The sequence below is a fragment of the Phalacrocorax carbo genome, chromosome 3, assembly GCF_963921805.1.
Source record: "Phalacrocorax carbo chromosome 3, bPhaCar2.1, whole genome shotgun sequence".
Taxonomy (NCBI): Eukaryota; Metazoa; Chordata; class Aves; order Suliformes; family Phalacrocoracidae; genus Phalacrocorax; species Phalacrocorax carbo.
This window is the reverse complement of record NC_087515.1, coordinates 24362785-24388908: the sequence shown is the minus strand read 5'-3', so window position 1 is coordinate 24388908 and position 26124 is coordinate 24362785. Positions and strand designations below refer to the sequence as shown.

General features: G+C 42.1%; 1 protein-coding gene across 1 annotated transcript in view; it reads right to left on the bottom strand.

Moving 5' to 3' along the window:
* Window positions 1-786: 786 nt before the first annotated feature.
* HHAT (hedgehog acyltransferase) overlaps window positions 787-26124 on the bottom strand; it is a 162159-nt gene continuing 136821 nt past the window's right edge. The window contains exon 12 of the mRNA XM_064446166.1: window positions 787-3125. Coding sequence (XP_064302236.1) covers window positions 3034-3125 — 92 coding nt within the window. The 3' untranslated portion in view covers window positions 787-3033. The remainder of the gene's footprint in view (window positions 3126-26124) is intronic.

The following is a 26124-nucleotide window of genomic DNA, read 5'->3' as shown; positions in this document are numbered from 1 at the left end:
GGGGTGTCAACTTCAGTCTCTTCTAGGCCTCTGCAAGCTCCCACCCCTCTAGGACTTGCATGGGGGATGGCATTTCTGGCTACCACGTAATTTAAATTACATCAGGTGCCACATGATAATGAAGAGTCAATTCTCAGGTCATGCTGAGGAATATGCCTCGAAGCTGAAGGTATAACTGACTACATACACTTAGAGTGCTTCAGGCACAGCCTGAGCTCGCAACAGAGCTGTGTGTCTGTCTGACCAAGCATGCCCCGTGCCTTGCCTACTGGTGCTCTATCATCAGGATGGAGCAGAAACGTTATCAGGGGGTGTGTTCTTGAAATACCTACTTCAAAGCAGCAGGACAGAGAACCTCTGGAAAGACTGAGAGCAAAGGAAATCTATTTATTTCTCATATGATAAATACTTCAACTATAAGAAATAGTTATCTATTTCTTAAATTGTGCAAGTGCACTTGATACTTCTGACTGTGGATCAGGATAGCAAGAGTCTAAAGGGAAGCATCATTTGACTTACATACTACTCTTGGTGACCATTCTCAGAAGCTTCACATGCTGAAGTCTCACCTTAACTGAGCTACAAAGGGTGTTATTTGCTTTTGAAACTCACACTATTAGGGGAATGCACGTTCTGCGCGGTGCACAAGATGGATAAAAGTGACTAGTCTGCACTGCGCACATCCTGCAGGCTTTCAGTGCGTCGTAGTGTTTCTTTACAGCAGCAGAGCACTTATTTTTCTTATACCAAACCGTAGCTTTCTAAGACACAGTTCTCAAGCCAACAGTCAGTTTCAGCTTTATTTATAGAAACAGAAAAGGATACAAAATTATGAAAGGTGTATAAAGCACTGAAAATAAAAAACAATTTTAGTTCAAAAATAAGCATACCCTAGATGAGCTTCAAGGTCATTTCCATATTGGAGTAGGAAGTTTTGCATGCATACAAATTGGAATCTAATCACTTAGTAGCCCCTCGTTTCATGTAATAATGGTAATCGATAAGACTGAAGAACAGACTCATGACTTTCTGATTCAATGCTAATTCCATTTAATTACAAAGCTTGAGTTAAGTTTGAGGAATTTCTTGCCCTTAGCTCAGTTCTACTCCAAAATGGAGGCCAATCTCAGATTCTTTTAGTAAATTCGGAGGCTGAGAGCAATATACTTCTCTGTGGCTAAGGGGATCCCTGCAATCATCATAAGTCAGTCAGGAGGGCCATGTCTCTGGCCAGGCAGCATTCAAGGTAAGTCTTATTTTCAACGGTCCATGGTATCACCTAGAAATGACTTTGAGCAGGAATCACAGCATTCTCATGGTGGGGAAAATTTCCCCTAAACATAAAGGGCTGAAGATTCTGCTTTGACACAGCAAGAGATGGGCCTAGTCTCTGGATGGGTAGAGAGCTGAAGCCTCTGCCCTTATTTCTTCAGGAACAAATAAAGGGGAAAAAGAAGGCTGCCATACTTCTGAGCAGCAGAAACATCAGAAATGCAGGCACTAAGCTGAAGCCCACCTCATGGACTGAATTTCTTACTGAAGGGATAAGGTACATCAGACTTGGCTGAAGCTGCAGGAGTGATAGACAGTAGGATGCAAACTATGCCTCCCAACAGGCCAAAATGGCTGCCAGGGGGCCCAGAACAAGTTTTTGACAGGAATCCTTCTGCTTTAGGTGCAGGAAGCTGCTCTTGGAAGAATACCTTTCCAGGACTGGTGGCCTTTTGCCAGGCCTAGGGGTAATGTCTAAGTTTAGAAAGACTAAAGGTCTTTGGGTGGCTTTTCAATAGAAGTTTAAAATAATAACAGCTTGGGAGACACCCCTTGTGCCCAACGTGAGTAGGGTCTCCCCTTCCCTCAGAAAACAGCATGTGCTGAAGCACTCCCACAGCCCCGATGCCTGCAGGCAGGAGCTTCCCAGCTCTGGGCAACCCAGTCTTTTGGCAAAGATGCTGCTTTAACAGGCCTGGCTGTGGGCAAAGGACATGGAGCTCTGGCTAATTTGGTGCCACTGTATCGGACCGTTCTGGGTTTTTTTAAAGGTCTTAAAATGCTTAAATGCTTAAAAGGGTGTCTTTAATATTGGAGGAGCTGATTGCCTGGACACCGGAGAATGAAGCAGACAGAACAGATTTACCAGTCAGCCAGACCTGTGTTATCTCCTTTCATAACAGGCAAAATACAAGAGGCAGACTGAACAATTCCTTAGAAGGTGTGATTTGCCCCATAATAAAGGTAATATTATATGCTTTAGCTCTAACACAAGGCAGAGAGCTCTTAAAGCCCAAGGAGCTGTAAGGTCATACTTGATTAAAAAGAAAAGCTGTTCCTTAAGAAAAGACCTGCCTCCCTACTCCCTCTTTTTAAAGAAACCAATAAAACCATTCCTAAGACTACCAAAAAAAGAGTGTTGTTTTAAAGGCAAAACATTAAATGAAGATGTTAAAGAGAGAAAGCAGACCTTGCTACACTAGGTAGAAAAGTAGCTTAAGGCTGAACTACTGCAGTCAGTGAGAATAGCAAAAAAGTTCTAACTTATCTCAGAAAGCAATCAAGAAGAACTGATGAGCATCATGCCCTCATGGAGTAACGTAAGTGCAGGGCACAGCCCTGTGTGCCCCTGGACAGAGGCTGAGAGATATTGGGGTTTTTGAATTCTGCAAGGTAGGAAAAATTTTTTTTCTTCAATATCTGAAAATAGGCAGCAAAACATTGGAAGAAACAAATACAATCTTCAACATATATAAAATACCTATTCTGAGAGGCATGCTTCCAATGTACATAGAGTCATAGATATGCTGTTTTATAAAAATAACATAATTGAAAATGCTTTATAATTTCTCCCCACCCCCAGCCATAGCCCATCAGTGTTTCTGGTTCAATACCTGTATTCACAATCCAGAATCAATTACAAGACGTTTTGGTTTTAACACATTAACCAGATACTTGGGTCTGGCGCATCCTTCTGCAGACCGGATATCCAATGTAGAAAAGCCATCAACCTGTCTTAAAAGTCATCGTTCTGCACCATTCCTAATTCACAGCATGCCTTTGTTCCCATTCAATTCCAACGTGAGCATAGCAGTACAGGAACCCGAGAACAGTCAGTGTCGCCCATGGCCAGCCTATAAATAGAAAGACAGACAATCCCAGTCATAATAATTAATGACTGCTTCAAGTAGAAATACTCTTGGGATGACCAACTTATGATGCTTCTAATTAATTTTATTAGCACTACAGTCTCATAAGTAAGTAGAGCCAACACACAAAATTTGAAAGGGGAAATCTGGATTGCTTGAGCTGCTGGGGTGCCTGACCCTCTGCAGCCCCAGTCTTTTCCATTTTTAGGCAACTATATCAGATTTCTTCCGGCTCTGCACCTCCAACCAACACTTGCCAAATTAGAGAGGTCTGTTTCAATCCTCTCCTTTGTGGTGGATTTGTCTGTCAAGCAGATCCCCAAAGGAAGGCCGATGCTTTAAGCTGGCTACGGCACTTCCTGGGCATAAAGGGATGCATGGCCACAGTGCAGGTTATTAACAATCAGAACAAATCCAGTTACCTGTTCTGCCAAAAGGGTGCAGGGGAACCTCTGACTAAGGCTGTTTTGGATACCTGCAGCTGGGTGTAAAACTGCTGTATGCACGCTACAGCCCCATAACAGCTAATTGGCTCAGAACCCCATTGTACCCGTGCAGAACAGACAGCCCTATTTGCCTGATGTGTTCTTGTTAGATTTTTTTTAACATACTAAAAAGACTAACTCCTCTAATATATAAAACTTTCACTAGGGACATGACATGTTTTGTCATTATTTCAAATTCATTTTAGTGAAAGTCACCATCTTTTCACTTGAACTTTTTACAGCTAAAGCAGGAAGCAGGAGGTCACAAGCCAAAAGGTGTATTGTGTTCCAGTGGAGTTGTAGATCACTTGAACAAAATCCATACCTGTACACTTCTGAATCAGGTAAGTGATTTGCTTTTCTTGATACCTTTCCTGGCACCTCTGTTCCCCTTCTCCATCCTCCTCCTCCCCTTAGAATTGATGACATTTACAGTTTATAGGTTGAAAGCCCCAGCATTAGGCCCTAATGTTCTTCAGTGTGTTTCGTCTGTGGGAAGGGGGCAGGGAGGAAGGTATTTGAGGGGTTTTTGGTGGCTTTTTTGTTGCCGTTGTTGGCATAAGAAGTTTTGTTATGTGTATGACTGGTTTTCTGCGTGCCGTTCTCGAACTACCAGCAGCTGCTTCTGAAAGAAGGGCATCAGTGCTCCCCTTTGAGAAAAACTCTGGTCTGAAAAAAACCTGCTGGCAGGAATGAGATTCCCCATTGGCCTGGAGAACGGATAGAGAGATGTAACCGCTCCACAAGACCATACACCTTAGCCTTAGCTGAATAACCTGCCCTCAGCAGGGCTCGCTGCCTTAGGCTCAGTCCTGCACTTCTGGGGACCACACGTGCTGGGACCCTTCCTTTATGGTCTGAGAGCCGGGGCAGTGTAACACTTCACCCTGGAACAGCTCCAGAAAAAGTTAATTTTTTTTTTCCCCCTGTGAAGAGCTGTATGTTTGCTTCATGAATCTTTAATTGTTCTGGCCTTGTTTTGTGGCGAAATACAATCTTGTAACCTGAATGATTTTCATGGGGACATTTACAAATATTAATCACCTGTCCTCACAGCACCCTAAAGCAAAATTATATATTTGTTTAATTATTTGTTTCACAAAACAAAATTGCTGAGGTATTTCCAAGGGGACTTTTAACAATCAAATAGTCTTGTTTTTTCTTCTGTGAAATTAGACTACTGTAGATTGGGTTTCACCTTCAATAGCAAGCTAAAGCCCAGCTGTGCTTTGTCTCTGATAAAATTGCATGCAGAAGTATGTCAATAGATGTAATAAAAACATACCCCTTCTAGCAGCAATACTGTGGTGGCTGCTTTACACAGACAGAGACAGAAAGTTAAAAAAGGAGTTGAGTCTAGGATTGGGGGTGGTTTGGGGTTTTTTTTGTTTTTGTTGTTTTTTTTTTTAAGGGCACTTTTGGAAACCTTGCTAGATACATATTTTGCATTTTTAAATACTTTAAAGCTCTGGCACACAGAAAATGTGACAAAAGTAGTCTTTAGTCTGACTTCTTATCCCCAGCCAATGTATAAGAGATCTTGTCAGAATACACAGGTGTGCACTGGAAATCTTTCCTAGATGCCTTAGATTTATGATAAGATTCTTTAGTGACCACGACCTGGGTTCACAGGGCTTTCATGCCGCTATAATCAGGTTTGTGGTAATCCTGGAAGACAGGGAGTCTCTCCTGTTCAGTGACAGGTGTCAGGGGTTGCATTTGGCAGATTACCTCCTCCTGATCTAATTAAGATGACAAGGATGAAGGAAGACAAAGTGACACAAAACGGGTGAGGGAAAAGGAGAATTCTTTTTAATTTAATCTTGCTACAGCTATTCTAGGAGGAGCTGCACATATCCCAAAGCATTTCTTGCTGCACGGGTGGGAGGTAGCCAGCTCCAAGGCGGGGGTGAAAGAGAGGGCACCTCTGCCTTGCTGGCTCTTTCTTGCCGTACAGGAACCATGTGCATGGCTGCTGGGCCTGGGGAAATGCATACGGTGCTTCTGCTGTAAGTGAGCCAAGCAAAGACATGTTCTGCTCCTATGCAATCCTGGATAGCACCAGTCCACTCAAGGCAGATTTGCACAAGTGCATCCACACCTGAAAAGCAGCCCAAGGACAGCCTGAAGCAAGCAGGGGATCTTTAAACTCTTTTCACTCATCTCTTCCATTTTAAGATTGGATATAAAATAAACTTGTTGAAAAGACCAAAGAACTTGGTCTCCAGAAGGTGATGTAGGCAAGGGCAAGGAGACATTGAGCAACACTAATCCAACAAGGACACAATTTCGAATTCTGCCTAGCATGTAAATGACCTATGTATCATCTTTGTGTGTGATCTCTATAATCAAACAGCAGCATGAGCTGTTCTCTTGCAACATGAGTTCACAGGAGCCTTTTCCTTGCTTAAACAGTTTCTCCTTGTAAACCCCAACAACAAAATCGTACCTATGGTCTTGGATCTGCAGTTCCACAGAAATCACCCTTTTTCCCAGGGCCAGCAGCGTAAGGTACGTTCTTCCCTCAGGCCTTTTGCTGACTCTCATTCTGCTCCTACCCTCAAACACAATTCAACAGGCTCATTATTCTGGTGGCTCCCCAGCTTTACCGTATCACCCTAAAACACTGCATGCTCACCTACACCATACCATTCTCCAAACTCCACTTGGAAGTGTGCCTGTCCATATTCTAGATCAGTATCTCTCTACAAAATCATATATGCAAAATGTACTCTTAAAAACATTACTAGGGTCAAATCAAGTACTAAGTTGTTAAGAAATGGCTGAATTAAGTTGGCCTATTCAAAGACATGTCACATACCCCCTTAAATCTTAAAATTTCTTGACTCTTCAATAATTTGATTTCAGCCTTGAAGGCCAAGTTTCATGAGACAATTCAGATTTTCATGATCTTTTTTGTGGAAAGATGAATTAGTATTCATTAACATATTCTCTTTGTAAATCCAGCAATATTTGTGAGCTTTACCTGCATAAACTTCTTTTAAGACAGCTGGACTTCCCTTTTAACAAAGGAACGCTGGGTGAGAAACATTAATAGAATCACAATCAAATTCTCTGCTTAGACAAATATGCTGCTCCGCAAAAATCAAACGCAAACTCCTTTGTGAAGAGGAAAGGAATGTGAATTCTGTGGCAAGGTAACAGCAGTGCTTTATCTGCCTATCAAACAGCCTCTTCCGAAAAAAGAATTCTCCAATCCTAACTAGGCAGGAGGCAACGCTCTGTCACACACAGCTGGCCTATTGTCCAACAGTCTTGTCATTTTAAAACCATGTTTTGATACATTATGTACTCAGCTTTCAGCATAAAGTAGGGGAGGCTTGTTTTCATTAAATGGTCAAAACAGAATTAATCCAAACTAAGGCTGAGGTACTTAGCAACTTTTTGCCTCAGACTTCACTGGCAATCTCTCAGATGTGACTTGGCCGCACAGTCCTCAGAAGTCTTCCAGTACAGAGTAGTTATTAAATCAATAGAAGGCAGAAAAAGTCATCTGTTTGAAAAGCTTGACTTCAGGAGTGTACATCTTACTTTGATTTGTAAGTACCTAAGTTGCTTTAAGACTTAGCACTCAGGAAAATTTATCCTTAAACTTGTTCACATGTGACAAGATACTGAAGCAACTCCCCTGTAAAGTGGAATTAAGGAGACACAACTGTGGGGAGGAGGCACCAATTTGTCAAGCAGAATAAAAAAGCCAAAGCAAACCAGCATTTGAGGTCAAGAGCTTTCTCACCCACAATTACTGACATCCTTACAAGATCAGTAAACTGCTACATTTTCAGGAAAAAATAACACATGCAAAACTAAAGATCAGTTGAAAGAAACCTATTTTCTAGCCCAACATTTGAATCAGAGGATAAACTCTGGATTTTTTTAAAATTTTTATTTCAGGTCTGTTGGAATCATAGAATTATTAAGGTTGGAAAAGACCTCTAGGATTATCAAGTCCAACCATCAACCCAACACCACCATGCCTCCTAAACCATGCACTCAAGTGCCACGTCTAAACGTTTTTTGAACACCTCCAGGGATGATGACTGCACTCTGTCTCTGGGCAGCCTGTTCCAATGCCTGACCACCCGTTCAGTGAAGAAATTTTTCCTGATATCCAATCTAAACCTCCTCTTCCCCCTCCACTTGTTCATCACTTCCAGGTGGACCCCTGCTCACCATTATAGCAGGGCATGTCCAACAGCATGCTTTACAACCACTGTGCAGTCTTGACACCCAATTATTCTTTTAGGTATTTGGAAAGGAAACTATATATTTTCAGCTGTGTTAGCATTCAGCATGCACATGTGGGACTGGAGAACTTCAAAGCACATTAGAAGCAATCTAATTGGTTTATATAAAATTGCTTTATGCTTTATGCATGAAGTTTTCCAGCTGCTCTGTACACACAGACATGATACACGCAGCCCTACTTAATGCTGGGTCTGGGCAGCACTACATTATGCAGTATGTGCTGTATTTGTACAGCTGAACAGAAACCTAACATTCACTGTGCTATCTTTTCACAGATAATGTTCAGCAGACTAAGCTCAGTGTTTCAATGAAGGGAGAAATGGAAGGGACCTCTCCCTTTCTCCTGGAGTTAGTTTCTCTACTGTAAGTACTAAAGCAGAGTATGAAAGAAATAAAAAATTTTAACTCTTGGATTAAAAAGTTATTTCTGAAGAATATTCTTGTTCTTAAAAAACACCCTTCAATATACAGCATCATATGATAAATAGCAATTCACCCTTTATAGGGAGGGGTTTCCTACAAACTCCTTTAGCCTTAGGATGCTAATTCCTTCCCACCTGCCTCCCTTGACTCGCTTATAACTAGCCCAGACAGGAAACTGGGTATTTTCGATTACCATGTGAAGAAAAAGAACCAAGAACAGCCTTTGTTTTCTAGTTTAAATAATTTTCCCATTCATTAAATAAAGCCAAACATTTAAGAAATCTCAAGGAAACTGGAACCCATGATAGTAAACAACTCCACTCCCAGGTGTAAAGAGAACAAAACAGAGGCAATTATGGAAATATTTGACCTATTTGGAATTCAGTAAAGTTAGCTTTCATACTTTTATCTCTGTCTCTCCCCCCCATCTGCTCCCCCTTCAGTTTCTAATCAAAATCTGTCATTGCCCCAGAATGCTGGACTCAACCATAGAAAGCTCTGGAGTGGTTTATTAGTGGCTGGCAGCTTTGCCCTAAGCATTTCTATGTTACGGGTCATCCTAAGAACAAAATTTAGAGATGGGAAGATGCAAGGAGAGCTGGTAGGAAGCTGAGAAAACCTCTCATATATGTTGAATTATATCCTCTGTGTGATAAAGTAAGCTTACTGCAGTATCATGTAGGGCCAAAAAGCAGCGAATAGTAATGTAAAATATTAAATGAAAACATGTAATTCCCCTTTTGTGTGGCTGCAGCATGTCTAAATTATTTGCTATACTGTATGTAAAGCAACATACTACATTGACAGAAAATGTATTAATGTATCTAAATTACCCAGCTGTACCCCATCCCAATCACATCTGCCCCCTCTCCACTGATCTCTGTATGCTCTGCTTGAGCTGACCAGATTTGGCAGTGATCTAAACCTGATTTAAAGAATTTTTCCCCAGTTTATCCTCCCACTGCTCTGCAAGGACTATACCACCTAGAGAAATTGACTAGAAATGCAGTTTTTTACCAGTCTGTATTTTCTTGAGCAGTGCTATCAAAGGACTTTCTTCTGCGTGCATCAAGTGCTGTACAAAAAGCTTTCATCAGGGAAGCAGTCTTCTCATTATTGAAATTCTTCCTAATCTCCTGGTGTTGGTGATCAAATTTTTTCTTTCTTTTTTTTAATAATCCACATTTGAGGACAGACACTTAAAAATTACAAGTGTGTCCATTACTCACTGTAGCTGCTCCTCTTAAAATCCAGCAGAACATTTAATACTTGAAACCTTAGCCTAAAGGCTAATTGAGGCTCCCCGTTTCTGGGTTTAAAACGTATAATGAAAAGTCTTCTAGGTGGTATTATTCACATGCTTAAATTCAACTGTGGTGCTTTTCTAAATGAATAGCTAACTTAGGCATTACTGTCTGCGAGCAGCCTGTACCCCTGTGTAGGAGCTTTTACTAATAAGCATTTTATTTTGTGTACTTCTAGTTCAGCTACTGATATATAAAATTCTGCTGCTAACGAACAGGCCTGGAAAAAAGAGATGATGCAGATAATTTCAATTCCATTTAACTGGCTTCTTGGCTGTTGCATGGGAGCACTCAAACCAGGGATATCAAATCACTTCCAGCCATTCATTCAGCAATAACTGCAAGGACGGTGAGGTAAGATGCAGTATGCTGAGGATAACTAATTCAGTTGCAAAAGAATACATACGGCAAGCAAAGCCCTAACCTGAGCCATGGCAGAGGTTTTTTTGCTGCTACTTTCAGTCTCCACATTGCACACTTATTGTGAAGAATAGGCAATAAATTCTGCCAGCAAGCACAAAGCCCTCAAAGTCCCAGCTGGGCATCTGCATCCTCCCACCCCGTGTAAAGCAGCACATAGATTCACAGGGTCTGTGTATTCAAGATGCCACCTTGTCCTATTACTAGCCTCTAGCAAACAGCTCCTACATCTTTGCCCTCCATCCGCTGTGTAGCCTGGGAGCAGAGCAGCAGAGTGGCTCAGCGAAGGGGAACCAGCCTGCGAGACTCCAGGCTGACCCTTACTGCTATAGATTCCCAGGTGCTGAAGACACTTAAGCTTCAAGTGTAGATAAGGTCATGATATTCAGAAAAAGTATTACTGTACAATAGGAGGTATTCAAAAGGCAAGCCAGGGAAATGCTGTAAAGATAACTCAACAGCTGTCCCATGCACCATCTGGAAACAAGACTGAAAGGACAAAAATCCTTAGCTGCCAGGTCTAGACCTGAACCTCAGCCAGGTACACTGGCAGTAACCGCAAAAGCTTCCTCTTCAGTAGACATTAAGTAGTTTCCAGCTAAATACATTAACAAATGTATAACATGGTAGTCTACTTATGTGAATTTTAAATTATACCATCCTGGAGAATGCTTACATCTGTGGCTTTCTGAGGACTCCTTATCACTGCTGAGAAAAACAGAAAATGGATAGATAACAGTCCAAGACCATCATCTGCAATGCAGGATGACCACAACTCACGCAGATCAGCATTACTGAGAGCAGAGAGCCACAGTCTCTTAGTGTTTTCATAATGCAAACAGGGTTTTCTTAGCAGATAGTGGTCACAAAAGTTGTGGCTCTTCTTTTTTCTTACTGTGCGTGGAACCACACTTCACCATAGCTAAAATAATTTTACTTTTATGCTTGGCTTGGCGGCACTGAAGAAAGTTGCGAGCTGGCAAGGACTTTCTTAACAAGAAAGCAATTCAACCTGCACCAGGGCTAAGGCTGCTGAACATACTTTTCCCTATTAATTAGATAAGCTGCAAATAAACAATTTCACAGGTAGAGCTCAAAAGATAGGCTTTCATAAAGAACCCCTCGACAAAATTCAACTAAGATGCCAAAACTATTTGCATTGCATTAAGTATATATGTGACAGAAAAAAACCCTGCTGTGTTATTTACAAATGCTGGTAAATGCTCCATGGATGCAGGTATCCATACAGGATATGCCTATCTGCATGGATTGTCCATTTTGTCTTTGGAGCCAGAACCTCATTAAATGCTACCTAACCATGACACTATCAGCTCTCCAGATGCCATACAGTGTAGATCAGAAGCATTATTTCCCCTGTACGTATCACATGATGTGAGCAGGATGACACTGGTAACTTCACTCTGTATTTCTTGGGGGTTTTTTTGGTGGTGTTATCGGCCATAATTCTATCTTAATTATTTTTAGTTCTAAACATTGTATAAAGCACAAAAGAATCATAGGAGTTATGCCTTCTGCTTCATATTTTAAAATAAAGATTTACCCTCTAGTAGTTTTTCCAGCAGAGCTAGTCAGTGGAAAAAAGAAACGAAACCACCTGAGATTTTTCGGCAGTAATTCTGGTCTCACGCATATCAAGTTGACTCTGGAGTAATTCAACTAAAATCAAAAGAACCATATTCATGCTACTGCTGAATTTGAATTAACAGTAAGGAAGACTGCTTAAAACTGCCTGGCAGAATCTTTCTGCCACAAGTGCTAATAGGAAAGGAAAAGAAAACCAAACAAACAGCTTTAGTTTTCAGATTAAGAAGGGGTGAATCTGTAAATCAGAAGCAACCTTCCCTCTCTTCCCAGGCCTTGAGTTGAGAGCTACACACAGCTAATGTGAAATCAAAGCCCACAAAATGTGAAATCTCAATGTTTGTTCATTTATTTTTAGAACAGGTGCAAAAGCATTATAGTAAATAAAGATGCACCTTCACCTGAAAGCAAGGTGAAAAGAGCAAAGAAAACATTTTAGAGAAATATATCTATCTGGCTTTGCATGCATAAGGACAGCACCGTCCCCATCATCAAATGCCGACTTAGGTATTCCCAGGACAACCTCCTTAAATATAATGGGAACAATTACGGAAAGATAACACTTGCAAGGATTTTAGGGCATTTTCCACTTGTAATTATTTGCTGAGAGCATTACAGATGCCAACTGAAACACCAGAGCCACGAGCCTCCTTTTGTTACAGTTGCAGGACGAAACAGGAGAATAAAGAGCTAACTCCCCAGAAGAACATGAACATCCCAAAGGCAGAGCTGGGAAAGCTACTGCTGCCTGGCAGGATCCTGAGGTGAGCATCTGTCCCTTATTGAGCAGAGACACACCCACGTCATATATAGAAAGACATGCTGAGCAGAAGGGTGAATTAATGTCCCCTCTACTAGAGCTTGAATTTCAGGAAGATTTCTGCATCAATCTAATTGGGGTTCTTGGATTTAGGTTTGTCAGCCTTTTTGCACACAACAAAACTCCTCCTGTAGCCCGTTAGTGCTAGGGAGCTCTTCAGAAATCATAGTCATAGAACGGTTTGGGTTGGAAGGGACCTTTTTAGAGGCCATCTAGTCTAACCCCACTGCAGTGAGCAGGGATATCTTCAACTAGATCAGGTTGCTCAGAGCCCTGACCAACCAGACCTTGAATGGGCCTCCACAACCTCTCTGGGCAACCTGTTCCAGCACTTCACCATCCTCAGTGTAAAAACCTTTTTCCTTATATCCAGTCTAAATCTACCCTCCTTTAGTTTAAAACCATTACCCCTTGAATCAAGCCTATATACCCTCAAAAGCAGAGGATTTAAACCAGGGATTCAGACAGATATCATCAATCACCATCAAGTAAACATTTGGGTAAAAATGTGAAGTACTATAATTTATTTCCCCAGCTCAATTTCTGGCCAAGGTACCTTGGAATAGCCATGAACATAAGATGCTTAAATAACCATAAAATAATTAATTTCTAAATGTGAAGAATTATTTAAGAATGAATTATTCACAGTCTCCTTCCTACCTGCAACACACTTTTTGATCCACAATTTTTCCTTGTCATCCTCAAAAACACTTATGTTCCCAGACCACTGCAGCAATTCTACGGCACTGTCTTGTCCCTTCACAGCGTTACGAATAAGAAAAAAAGCAGGCAGCCTGACAAATTTAACAACTATTTACAACAAGTGATGCTGGCAATAAACAAACTGTAACTTCTCATTTCAGAGCTCTCGCACCTGAAATGCTCTGTGTAATGAAAATTATATTACCTGTTAGAGCTTAATGCAGTAAGAGAAGGGCTGAGAGCACATCGGTAATTTACAGGAACACTGCACTTGGGATAATTGCTGTATCAGTGTAAAGCTAGCACTACAAGTGAGGACATTGAAGCGAGTTCTCAACAGAAATCCAGACATCTTGAGGGATGGAAGTGCATAGATAAGGTAACCAGGCAATCTTGCAATCGCTTACCGATCCATAGCAATCGATTCGGGACTAAGGCATTTTTACTGCTGCTGGTCTTAGATTGTATGAATTACTCCACTCCTGCTCACGTCTTGTTTTCACAGCGTCACCGAAGGACAAAGAAAAGGGCTGATGCGGAGCAGCCATCAAAGGACAGCGGTGCCTGAAGGCAGCAATCACCCCACAGAAAACACTGACTATGAACAATCTCCATCACACTGGTGGCATATCATGTGAAATATAACTGTCGCATGCAAGTTATTTGTATGAAAAGGGCCATGCTGGGTTGACCTTGGTTGATCAGTTTGTGATAAAGCCATTGTTTCAGTCCTCACCTGTGCAAGCTAACCTGACCCTGCTTCAGCCCATATAGTCATAGCAACTAAATAGAAAAATTATCAGTAAAATATTTGTTACAGGTATTTTGTGGGTAAGACTAAATTTTTTTTTTTTAAAAAAAAAAAAGGGTCTGTGTTAGTCCACCATCAAGACCATTTGAAACAAACAAACAAAAACCCCTTAAAATTACTTGGAAGTTATCAATATTTCATTGTCTTCAAGGTCAAAATTAGGCAGTTTACTTGTATATTCTCAGAAAAACCATTCTGGATTTCAAGAGTTTGGGGAGGAAATACCTTATTCCCTGCTTTCTGTGTGGATCAAAAATATGCTCTCTGCATCACAGAGTCCAGGGAGGACCTGAAAACACAGGTCTACCTATGTGAGCTGTGTAAGCGTGGAGCTCATCTGAAGCAAAAGCTTGCAAACATTTTATCACCTACATCGGAAAACATGGATTAGAAATACCCAGGCATCTACATCAACATGCAAAATCTGCCAGCATTACCAAGTACAGGGAGCTCGTTTCCTGAGCCCTGCTCCACTTTCCTGGGATCTGGTCTCAAGCCAGTAACCAGCCACCTGAGGGGAGGAAGTCTGATCAGCACGAAGCTGAGCGAGTTACCTACTGGTGTGGAAACCAAGATCAAAACAATTCTGTCAGCCTGAGCCTCTTCGTCTGTACACTGAGGATAACAACGATTCTTTGCCTTGTAGCTGACTCAGAGGAATGCACATGGAAAGATTTACATGTTGTTATAATAGCCTAGCTGGTCTCCTTGCTTTTCTGTTTTAAGAAAGCTTCCTGAACAGATGCGGAATGGGATCACTCACAATGTTCCTTTCAGGTAAGATGGCTGCACTGGTGGAGCAAAGCATATGCAGAAACAATCCTGCAACTGCAAAAAGATTGTCTAAAAAAAAAATCCTTTTTTTTTAAAATCATCTTTAGCAGCATATTCTCTTTTCCAGAAAAAAAAAACCAACCCTCACAACCACCACCTCCTTTACGTTACATCAAACAGGATTACTATGCCTTGCCAGAAAGTTAATGCCTATATTTAAATTGCCTTATTAAACAAAATACAGCTCAGTACAATAAGATACAATCTTTCTATGTGGTTCCCTAGCTCCACTAAAATTAGCAAGGAGCATGATCAGCTGCATGGCTGTTACACCCTGTCCCACCTGTGCTCTGCTATTCAATGTAATAAAAGCAGTGCTGCAAACCTTTAACAAGCCTGCTGATAGTGCTAATATACACATCTTGCTCAAAACCAACACACACATGCACCTCCCTAGAGGAAACTAGTGACCCAGTAATATACATCAACTCTGTAGTGTTTGGCTAGTTTCCTGTCTCCTTGCCCAGGTGTGCAATGAAATGACACTTCAGTGATTCACAGCCTTGATTGTGTCTGCTATCGGTGCAAGGCAGGAACAGGTTAATTGAAGTCAGCTGTACAACCCTGGCTAAGCGACATAGTTTCAGCCCCGAGGGCAGTGAGGGGTGGATTTGCTTGTCTCCCTCACCAGAAGACCGCTGGGCCCTATCTGGATGTCAGGGACATGAAGGCACCAGCAGGCTCTTGTTGCCCTGACCAGACTTAGCAGGGTACTCCACATTGCCCCTAAATTTAACCATATAAACATATATTGTTTACACATATACTGTATGCACACTGTGCCTGATCGTGACTTGACTTCACAGCTCATCACCTGGGCCCTGCCTCATCACCGCTGCCTTGGCCACTCCTGGCTGGCCCCTTGGCCAGCCCCGGTTGACTCCAGTGGACTGTCTCTGCCCCTTGCTGAGGCATTTTGGCGAGGGCAGGTTTCTGCCAGCCTTGCTGCCTCCCTGCTCCCCTCTTCCTGGTGGAGCAGCCTCGATGGCAGAGACTAGGCTTCAGCCCCAGCTACCGTGGGATTTCTCCTAGTGCTAATTACATATCTCATGGGACAGAAGTATAATGAGAACTGGCTATGAAGCAGTCATTTCCATTTGTAAATGGGATAGCACAAAGGAAGAAGTGAGAACAAATTTCCATATGTACAGTCCCTGCTAAACAATCATCTCTGCAAACCTCTCCACAGCGTGCGTGGTGCACACTGCCTTTCTTCATGGGATCAGCCGCACAACTAGAATAATTAATTAATCTAGGCACCATCACACCAGCTCAGAGGATCAGAGCTGGATTCGATTTGTTTTGTTTGAGATCACAGTTCATGTGCAATGGTGTGACCGCACAGATTAGTCAGATTAAATATAATTTGGGGCTAATTAATGAATACCACATCTCAAGCAGGCCCAGACCATGTTCAAACATCTTTGTTTACAATCACTACACATCAAAACACCACTTTCTCATATCCCCATTTTGAAACTAAAACACCAAGATGGAGAAGTAGCCCACCTGAAGAAGAAAGCACGGCAGTTACAGAGAACTGGCCATGCGGGCACGCAAGGCATGGGATGGAGAGTGTGCTGGGCAGAAAAAGACATGGGGAACGGCTCTACAGGTGATACATCAAAGGTCCTGTTTCTCTGTTAGTGTCATTCCTCATGTGGTAATTGGGCTATGCAGCTAATACTTTTAGCATGCTGTAAGAAATGTGAAAATGGTGTATTTTAAAACCTGAGGTGACCAAAATGTCTTATTAGATTTGTTCCGCTTAGATGGGTGTGGTAAGGTGGCAGAAGGAAAGCTCACCATGGAAAACAAGCTACCAAGAAAGGCAGCATTTTGTAGGGGATGCACTAAAAATGTGCATAGGGTTAATTGGACCGGGAGTGGCTTCATTTTAGTTAGGATTGCCAAAGCTAGGGGTTGGCAACTCTTGGTTTGTTGGTGAAAGCATATTGCCAAATGAAGGTGTCAAGGTGTCTATCATTTCCACTGATTAGCTGAAGGTCCAAAAGATTGCCATTTTGGGGGGAAGAGACTGGGAATATGGCTCGCCCTGCTGAAATAGGCTATTTTTCTTTTGAAGGCAGTATTACTCCTAATCTTGACAAGGAGGTTTCTTTGGCAATAATTAGGATACCTAATAGGGAGGATAGAGGATTCATCTTCCCTTCCTTTATTTTCATTTGGATCTTCGACTGGTTCTAAATTATTTTACAAATCAGTTCCTCGTGCTGAACTACATATTCTGGATGAAATGGAAGAGCTTCTCAAAAATTTATGCATGGTCACTTAATGTAAATGATTTTTGCCCAGGAAAATGGAGAGTAAGATTTTGTAGGGGATGCACTAAATCCAAGGTCCATTTATTTCCTTGGTTCTTTACTCTACCTGGAAATCTTAAAGGCACAGTCTGGTTGTCCAGCCATCATATATCACCTTACTCATTTCTTTCAAAAAAACTTTTGAATGGATCCTGGCACACCCAGTATAGATTTTGGAAGCCCTGCTTTTCAGATCAAAATTTCTGATGCAAGTGTCAGTATCCTTCATGTCTGCTCACACTGTATTCATCATATGGGCCAAGACTGCTCAGATGACCCTCTATTTCTCCTTTCAAGAATTATTTTGCATTGGGATTTATGTTCACAAGTCCATGGGGCTGGATGGGATCCACCCGAAGATACTGAGGGAGCTGGCAGAGGAGCTCACCAAGCCACTGTCCATCATTTATCAGCAGTCTTGGTCAACCGGGGAGGTCCCAGACGACTGGAAACTAGCGAATGTGACGCCCCTCTACAAGAAGGGTCGGAAGGAGGATCCGGGGAACTACAGGCCTGTCAGCCTGACCTCGATGCTGGGAAAGGTCATGGAGCAGATCATTTTGAATGCAATTACGCAGCACATGTGGGACACCCAGGGGATCGGGCTCAGCCAGCATGGGTTTATGAAAGGGAGGTCCTGCCTCACTAACCTGGTCTCCTTCTATGATAAGATGACCCGTGTAAAGAATGAGGGGAAGGCTGTGGACGTTGTCTACTTGGACTTTAATAAGGCCTTTGACACTGTCTCCCACAGCATTCTCCTGGAGAAGCTGGCTGCTCGCAGCTTGGACAAGGGCACTCTGTGCTGGGTTAAAAACTGGCTGGACCGGCCAGCCCAGAGAGTGGTGGTGAATGGAGTCAAATCCAGTTGGTGGCCGGTCACGAGTCGTGTTCCCCAGGGCTCAGTGTTGGGGGCTGGTCCTGTTCAATATCTTAATTGATGATCTGGATGAGGGGATTGAGTGCACCCTCAGTAAGTTTGCAGATGACACCAAGCTGGGTGGAAGTGTCGATCTGCTGGAGGGCAGGAAGGCCCTACAGAGGGACCTGGACAGGCTGGATCGATGGGCTGGAGCCAACGGTATGAGATTCAACAAGGCCAAGTGCCGGGTCCTGCACTTGGGTCACAACAACCCCATGCAACGCTACAGGCTTGGGGAGGAGTGGCTGAAGAGCAGCCTGGAGGAAAAGGATCTGTGGGTATTAGTTGACAGCTGGCTGAACATGAGCCAGCAGCATGCTCAGGTGGCCAAGGCGGCCAACAGCATCCTGGCTTGTATCAGGAATAGTGTGGCCAGCAGGAGTAGGGAGGTGACAGTGCCCCTGTACACGGCACTGGTGAGGCCGCACCTCGAGTACTGTGTGCAGTTTTGGGCCCCTCACTACAAGAAGGACATTGAGGTGCTGGAGTGTGTCCAGAGAAGGGCAATGAAGTTGGTGAAGGTTCTAGAGAACAAGTCTTATGAGGAGGGGCTGAGGGAATTGGGGTTGTTTAGTCTGGAGGAGGCTGAGGGGAGACCTTACTGCTCTCTACAACTACCTGAAAGGAGGCTGTAGCGAGGTGGGGGTTGGTCTCTTCTCCCTAGTAACAAGTGACAGGACAAGAGGAAATGGCCTCAAGCTGCACCAGGGGAAGTTTAGGTTGGATATTAGGAAGAACTTCTTCACCGAAAGGGTTGTCAGGCATTGGAACAGGCTGCCCAGGGAGGTGGTGGAGTCTCCATCCCTGGAGGTATTCAAAAGAAGGGTAGACGTGGTGCTCGTGGATATGGTTTAGTGGGGGACTTGGCAGTGATAGGTTAGCGGTTGGACTCGATGATCTTAAGGGTCTTTTCCAACCTTAACGATTCTATGATTCTATGATTTGTCTCAGCATTCACTTTACTGCTGAACTGCAAGATAACCTCCTCTGTCCTTTAGTGTTTCAGTGGGTACTGGACTCAAGTGAAGAGCTAAGCTGCAGTCCAAGTTTGTTGTAACAAAGACATCTGAATAAATAAGAGAAATTTAACATTTGGCAGAATTCTTCACCAGCTCGCAAAAGGAAAAGTCAAACACATAACTTTTGTTCAACTTAATGTTTGATCAGAAACTCTGCTTAAGTCTTTGACTTGCATCCTTGATGACCTTCAAATTGCATTTGAATTCATTTCAATTACCAAGGCAGGAAAATTACCCTGCCAGATGGACCAAGGTCACTGCCAATTTACTAACATCTCTACTTTCCCTTTTGCTGAAGCTTCTGCATCTTCTATGACTTTAGAATAATAAATTATTTTTTATTCTTCAGAAAGTGATGTAGCTTAATTTGTTTTAAATCCTAACCCAAACTGCAACAGATGTTATAACTGTTGGGTGGAATACTTGAGAGGCTGTTGCATGTCTCCATTTTGATTTGCTATTGGAGGCCTCAAAACACAATAAATAAAAGTACAGAGAAGGACAGAAGCAGAAGTGCAACTCAAATGCATTGGCATCACTCTAGACAAAGACTCTGAAAAAATAAAGATCACAGGGTTAAAGTGAGCAAGCAAATCTCCAGTAAGAAGGAAGAAATGTCAGAGGTAAACTGAGAACTGAACTAGGGACACAGTGACAGAGAAAAGATGGGAAGCAAGAGTCGAATTCACAGATTTGAACAAATAAACTCTTCACTAAAGAAGCCATAAGAGGTTTTCTCAACTCATCAATACTGATTTAACAGTCCAGTTAGAAACTGGGCAAAGAATGGGCACTGTGCGCTACGTTAGACAACAAGTGGTCTTAATCAAGTATGTTATGAGAGAGAGTATAACATTCAAGTATTCTTGTTAAACAATACTTTTTTAGAAAGGGAAACAGGGAAAAAGATTTGATAACGGGTTGGGGTTTTTTGTCCAAATCTGAGGTGGTTATTCTCAGTCTTACAAGTAAAAGCAAACAAAGCTTGTATGCCAATGTAAACTTTCCCCACTGCTCATGAGTGTGCCTCAGCAGGGACACAAGCTGGCTCAACTTGCCTTGTGCCTGTAGTTTGCACATGCATCCTGTACTTGCAGAATAGATACCAAAGGTCATTTGGCAAAAGACACCCTCAAAAATTATAAATTTGTAAATTTTGGTTACTACTAACTAGGATGGCCTTTATCAGGTCCAGTCTTTTGAGCCTTCTTTCAGAGCTAATTAGGCCAATTTTGTTTCAGAGTGCAGAGTTAACTTAGTCTACAGTGAAGAGCTGTAGGCTTCGTACAGGTTGGCCAGCAGCTTAATTATAGCTATAATCTTACTAATGCAGAAGAATTTTATTGTCTTCCCTCTTGGAGATACAAGTGGACTTAATCTTGTACCTCAATCAAGCTTAACAGAACATTAAATACAAGTGGTGTCAGTAGCCAACTTCTTTAATGAAGGCAGCAGTACATAAAGCTGAATTGAATTATTAATGAAGTTACTCCTGCAGAACTCCATGATGGTAGGAACACTCTGTAAAATGTGTTGAGTAAATGTTAACATTTTCCAACAAAATAACCACTATCTTTGATTAATGGAGATCTAATCAGACTATACATTAATTTTGAATCACCTCTAAATTGCCATGGAAGTAATTTGTGTCATCTTTCAAAACCAGTACCAATTTGGCAAAGTACTACATGTAATACAGAGTCTTGATGTAACTAACTTCCGTGACTGAAATGCTCATAAAGTGTGTATCCTTGGCTAAGCATGACACCGCCATGGTCTCCGTTTCAAGAGAACTGATGGGTCAGCACTTACTATTGTAACAGAAGTACAGGTATTTTACTGTAGGCAGACCTTTACCATTGTTTTATATACTGCTGTGCCTGCACTGAAATGAAGTGATATATATTTAATATATATCCATAGGCAGTGTGAAGATACAGAAAGTACAAAGTGTAAGCAGGACAAAAAAAATCCCAATTGACCCTTATTTTTTCACAATCATGCTGAAGATTCAGCATTTTAAGATGTGACATCTGGGTATGTGGTGGGTCCTCTTGTTTTGTTTGTTTTGTTTTTTTTACCTTTGTGACTGGCCATGCTTATAGCAGTGCCTGCACACAATGCTATAGCAACAATAGCTATTGCATTTGCTGGGGTAATAATCATACTGGTATGCTGCACCAGATTCCCAAAGGGCAACATGCTTCTACTGGAGGCTTGCACTGGAGCTGCCTCAATGCTGGGCTCAGCTCTCTGCCTCCTTTGAAAGCTGCTCCATGGCTCAGTTAGAGAGTAGCTACATAAAACCCCATGATTTTCTGTATCCGTGTGGCTTGCACACTGTGGCAGAATGGAAGAGATAGGTCCCCGCCCTGCTCCACAGACTACATTTTGTTTCTACCCAGTAACTCTTTAATAAAGTAAATCTGACTTTCCAGGATGGACCAACTGGCAGAAACTAAACCAAACACGTCCTACAGGTGCTTCCATCTTCTCTTTAGCATTCTCTAGGAGGCATCAAAAGCCCAGACCATGCAGAGGACATCTCACTACTCCACTTTACTTGGGGAGTGGACAGTAAAGGTGAGGGCAGATTTTCAGAGGAAGAAAAAAACCCACAAATAAAGATGAGAACATCATAAAGGACCCCCTACCTATGCATGACAGACACATACACTAAGACAGACAATCCTGGAGGAAAAAAATGGGGAGGGGACAGAACGAGTCATTTCTTCTAGACTATGAAAGCAGGTAAATGCTGACTCTCCTAGTTTCTCCCGTCCTCATCTCACCACCTCTCCTCAGCAATAATGTTATTTAAAAAAGAAGCACGAGATAAAGCTTGTGTATTTGACTGTAACGCAGGAGCCAGCTTCACTGAGAGACAGATCAGCAATGCTTATTGCGATGTAAAGGAGACACCTTCGTGTTACTCAGTGACCATGACTTTTTAAACAAGGACTTGACCTTTCTAAACTTAGCATAGGTCAAACAATTTGAGACATGCCTAATTCATGGCAACCCCTTCTATATACAACACAGTGGATTTTTCATGCACTGCTCAATAAAGACTTTACTGCCAGCTCAAAAACAACAGAAACAAATGCACTGAAAGGATCTTCTAACACTACTGTGTTTCTGCTTCATGATCACTTCTGGCTCTTTCTTCTGTGCTACTGAGCTCCATCCACAAACCCCAAAGAACTTGGTGTTTATGCAGGGCTGTGAAAAAGTACATCACAGAGAGGAATGAATGCTGAACTACTACTGACAGCAGGCATGAGAGCCAAGACCTATTCCCAGTTCTGCTACTGACTTGCTACTTCTCTCTGTGTCTCTGTTTCACTTTGCTATTTGTAAAGCCACTGGAATCACAAAATTCTTCAAACGTTTAGGTCAAAAATACAATACAGAACAACAAAAGGATACACCTGTCTATTGCCATATTTTACTGCTCTGAAGCCTGACAACCTACTCCAACCTTAAAGTTAGCCAACACAAAATCAAATGACATTAGGAGGAGAAACCATGCTCTCTCTCTTCAGAAGTGGCAATTAGAAATAATGCAGGTTTATAAAGATGGGTGTTTTGGGACATTTCTGAGCAATTTTGTCCAACATGTTGCCAGTGCAACATAAGTTTTACTGCAATAAAGACAGGTGCTATTAAATTAATTTTTTTTTAAATAAGTGTCATCATGATGTAAAATTTGGATCTTATCAAAGAGGTTAGCTCATATAGCAATATGCATAGAGCTCCATGACACTGTCACCATCAGGCTCACTGGAAAGGATGCTGCTACTAGGAAAGGCCTTTAACCCTGGCTGCTGTGATAGGGTCTGGGATTTTACTGCTCAGCATAAAACAGCAAGATGATATCAAATGCCCTGGCGAAGCTATATGTGCCTTACGACTCAACTGCACACATCAGGTAACACTGCAGTAAGATTCATTCCCTGCTCTACACAATTTTGTTTGTGGAAGTTACAAGAGTATTCCTGCCATTACATGCTGTTTCGATCCAGGGAAGAATTTTACTGAATTGGAATAAAGCATGGATTTATTTGAGATGTCCTGCTGGTACAGCCTGTGGGTATTCCTGTACTTGCAAAGGTGCCCTCTACACAGGTACGGCCCCAAGCATATGAACTGAGAATACAGACAGCTGGACAGAAATCCCTTTGTGGTTCTTCCCTTGTTGAAAAGTGGTCCTCCAAAGAAATCCCAGAGTAACTCCAGACATTCTTTAGGAAGTTATTAGTCCTTGAGAAATTTGGCATTTTGAAGTTACTCCACATCCCTCAGGACTATCCTCTCCTAAATGTGGTGGACTGGAGCTTAATTACTGTGGCTCTGACTCTGACCAGAGCTGGCCTCTGTTCCTGACACCAAAAGGGAGCTGTTAGTGATTTTCCCCCAGGAAGCACCATTCATTATATGCTGCTGTCAAGTATAAAATAGCTTTTGGCTCCTTCAGATTTTTGTTTCATTTTGTTTTGCAGCATGACACAGAATAAAAGGCAACGTGGATTGAACTGTTTATGTGATAAAAGGCACGACTGCCACTACACAAGCTGAAGCAGCTCAATAGCTGAAAACAGCTGCTTCCTGCAGAGAATTGATGTGACAAAACTTGGACTCAGTTTCTGAGTCAGGCAATAGATCTTCAGCCCAGTACAGAGGAGCAAGTGTACTGAACACAGGCTGTGTAAAATTCAGCATGCAGCTTACCCCAAATTAGCTTTTTGTGAGATGGCCTCACCGCTTGGAGAAGATTTCTTAACGCCACCACCTTGATCTTGTTTTCTCAGGCTATGAAAGTATATGTGAAAGAAACAAGGCTGACTGCAGTAAATGTAAGGTTTAATGTATCTGGGATAAGCTCCTACTAAAATTTTCATTACATAATAAGGCTCAGATTGAAATACGGTGGTCTTTGTAGAAAATGGCTTCACCTTAAGAAAAGAAGATCCAGACATTTAAATCTGGTACTAAAAAAATCAGTGGGGATTTTGCCACCAACCTTAGATGACACAGGACTGGGTTGCTCTTTATTGTATGGTGATGACCACTCCCACCAACTCAGGCGGAATTTAAAAGCACTCAATAATTTGGGGGACTTCGCTTGAAGGTAGCTGAAATATTGATGCCTACCTCACCCTGGAAATATACCATTTGCTTGTGATTGTTATTGGAGGACTTCACATCTCTGAATACATGACAGGACCTTCTCCCATAATCCCCACCCTGAACCCCAAACTATCCCTCCACACCTTCCCATCTGAGAAAAGGAGTGCATTAAATATTTTAATAAATGGCAACACTTGAGTATTAAAATTATTTCCCTCTCTAGCAAAATAGTTGGAGTAGAAGACAGGAAAATAAACAGAGCTTATCTACTTCAGTGAAAAAAAAGCAGACACCATTTTGGTAGACAGATCAAAATATTTCTGTAAAATATAATTGTTTAACAAATAACTACCAGACTCCTGTAAAGCATTAGATCATCTACACTTAATTTCATGAGAAGCGTTTAGCAAACAGAAGGTGACACTCTCTGCTCTCAATCTATAAATTTCACTTGAACAAACTTTAAGTCCTCCATCTATCAATTTTTTCACTGCTGTGTTTGGTTACCGTACAGGTACTAACTTGTTTACCTGCATGATCATTCTGTCCTGCCTTTTTATCACCTCTGCTGGTCTTCTCCAAAACCTGCCAAGCTCTGCTATATGCCTTCTCATATTTGGGGAAGGCTGCAGGGACTGCAGAGCTTAACAGCAGTCTGAACACATATACCAGAGGGTTGACTGTATGTGAATATTGTGGTGTGTAAAAGAAGTCCCATCCAGGACTGATAAACACAGCAGGGTAAAGCAGAAGTTGGAAGCCCAACAAAGGAACAAGCTTATGCAAGGGTAGGAACAAATGCAGGTGGAACTGTCTATAGAGCAGACGCCAGAAGAAGAACAACAGTCTGAAAAGCAGGACCATGTAGCAAAGCTGTCATGTCAAAATCAATGAGAAAATCTGCTGCAAAATAACACGTCAGAGCGGGGAAAGCAGAAGGGCAAACACTACTTTCCATATAGTGCAGACAGAAATCTGCTATGCTGACTCAGAGCTATGCAATAAATCCATATATGCTTGAGCCTTACGCTCTCAGCTGATAAATGCTTATATGCATTTATGAACTTGCATATGGTAGGCTCAAGCAGCACAGAAACCCAACCTAGAACTAGATGAGTCTCCAAGCCAGATGCTGCTTTTGGAGCTTTTTGTAACTATTTCTAAATAAGTCATAGACAAGTTTGAATCTGTCAGGATGTGGGCACAGTACAGCCTTGTACTGTGGGAAAATGGCATTCCCAAGAATAGACAACATTCATGTTTGGTTTTTTCTGCTGCTATGCTGATGTTTTCATTGGACTGTCATTAAGATAATGCCAGGTTCTCTCCTGGACAGTAGCAGTCAGCTCAGAGATATGAAGATTGGATTTTGTTCCCTCCCTCTCCTCTGTCAACATAGAGTCAATGTGTAAGTGAACTGTAGTTAACATATAAGTGAATTAAATTTCATCTGCCATTTTATTGCTATGCCACTGAAGCCTCGTAAGATCCTTGTGCACCTATTCATGCTTGCTCCATGTCATTTGTAAAAATGACGTATCATCAGCAAAGTTGATGACCTAGCACAGGATGTGAGCAGGCAAGTAGTATGTGCCTCCCAGGCACCTGGCAAAATATTTCTTCTTCTCCAGAAGCAGAGAGAGAACAGGACAAAGCCAGAGTCATGTTTCCTTTATAGTCCAGTTCAACTCTTGGGGAAGCCCAGTGGCACCTGCTCCAGGCTGCATCCCTGCCTAGACCAGAGCACACAACTAGCAACCACTAACAACCAAGGCAGAAGGATGAAAAGAAGCCACAGCACGTACCAATGTTACAGCTCTGTCCCAAAGCCCTGACACAAACTGTTTCAAATCAGACTCCAGACTGATTTACACTGGTGCTAAGTCACCCAATAACAATTACATATCAAAAGAGCACAA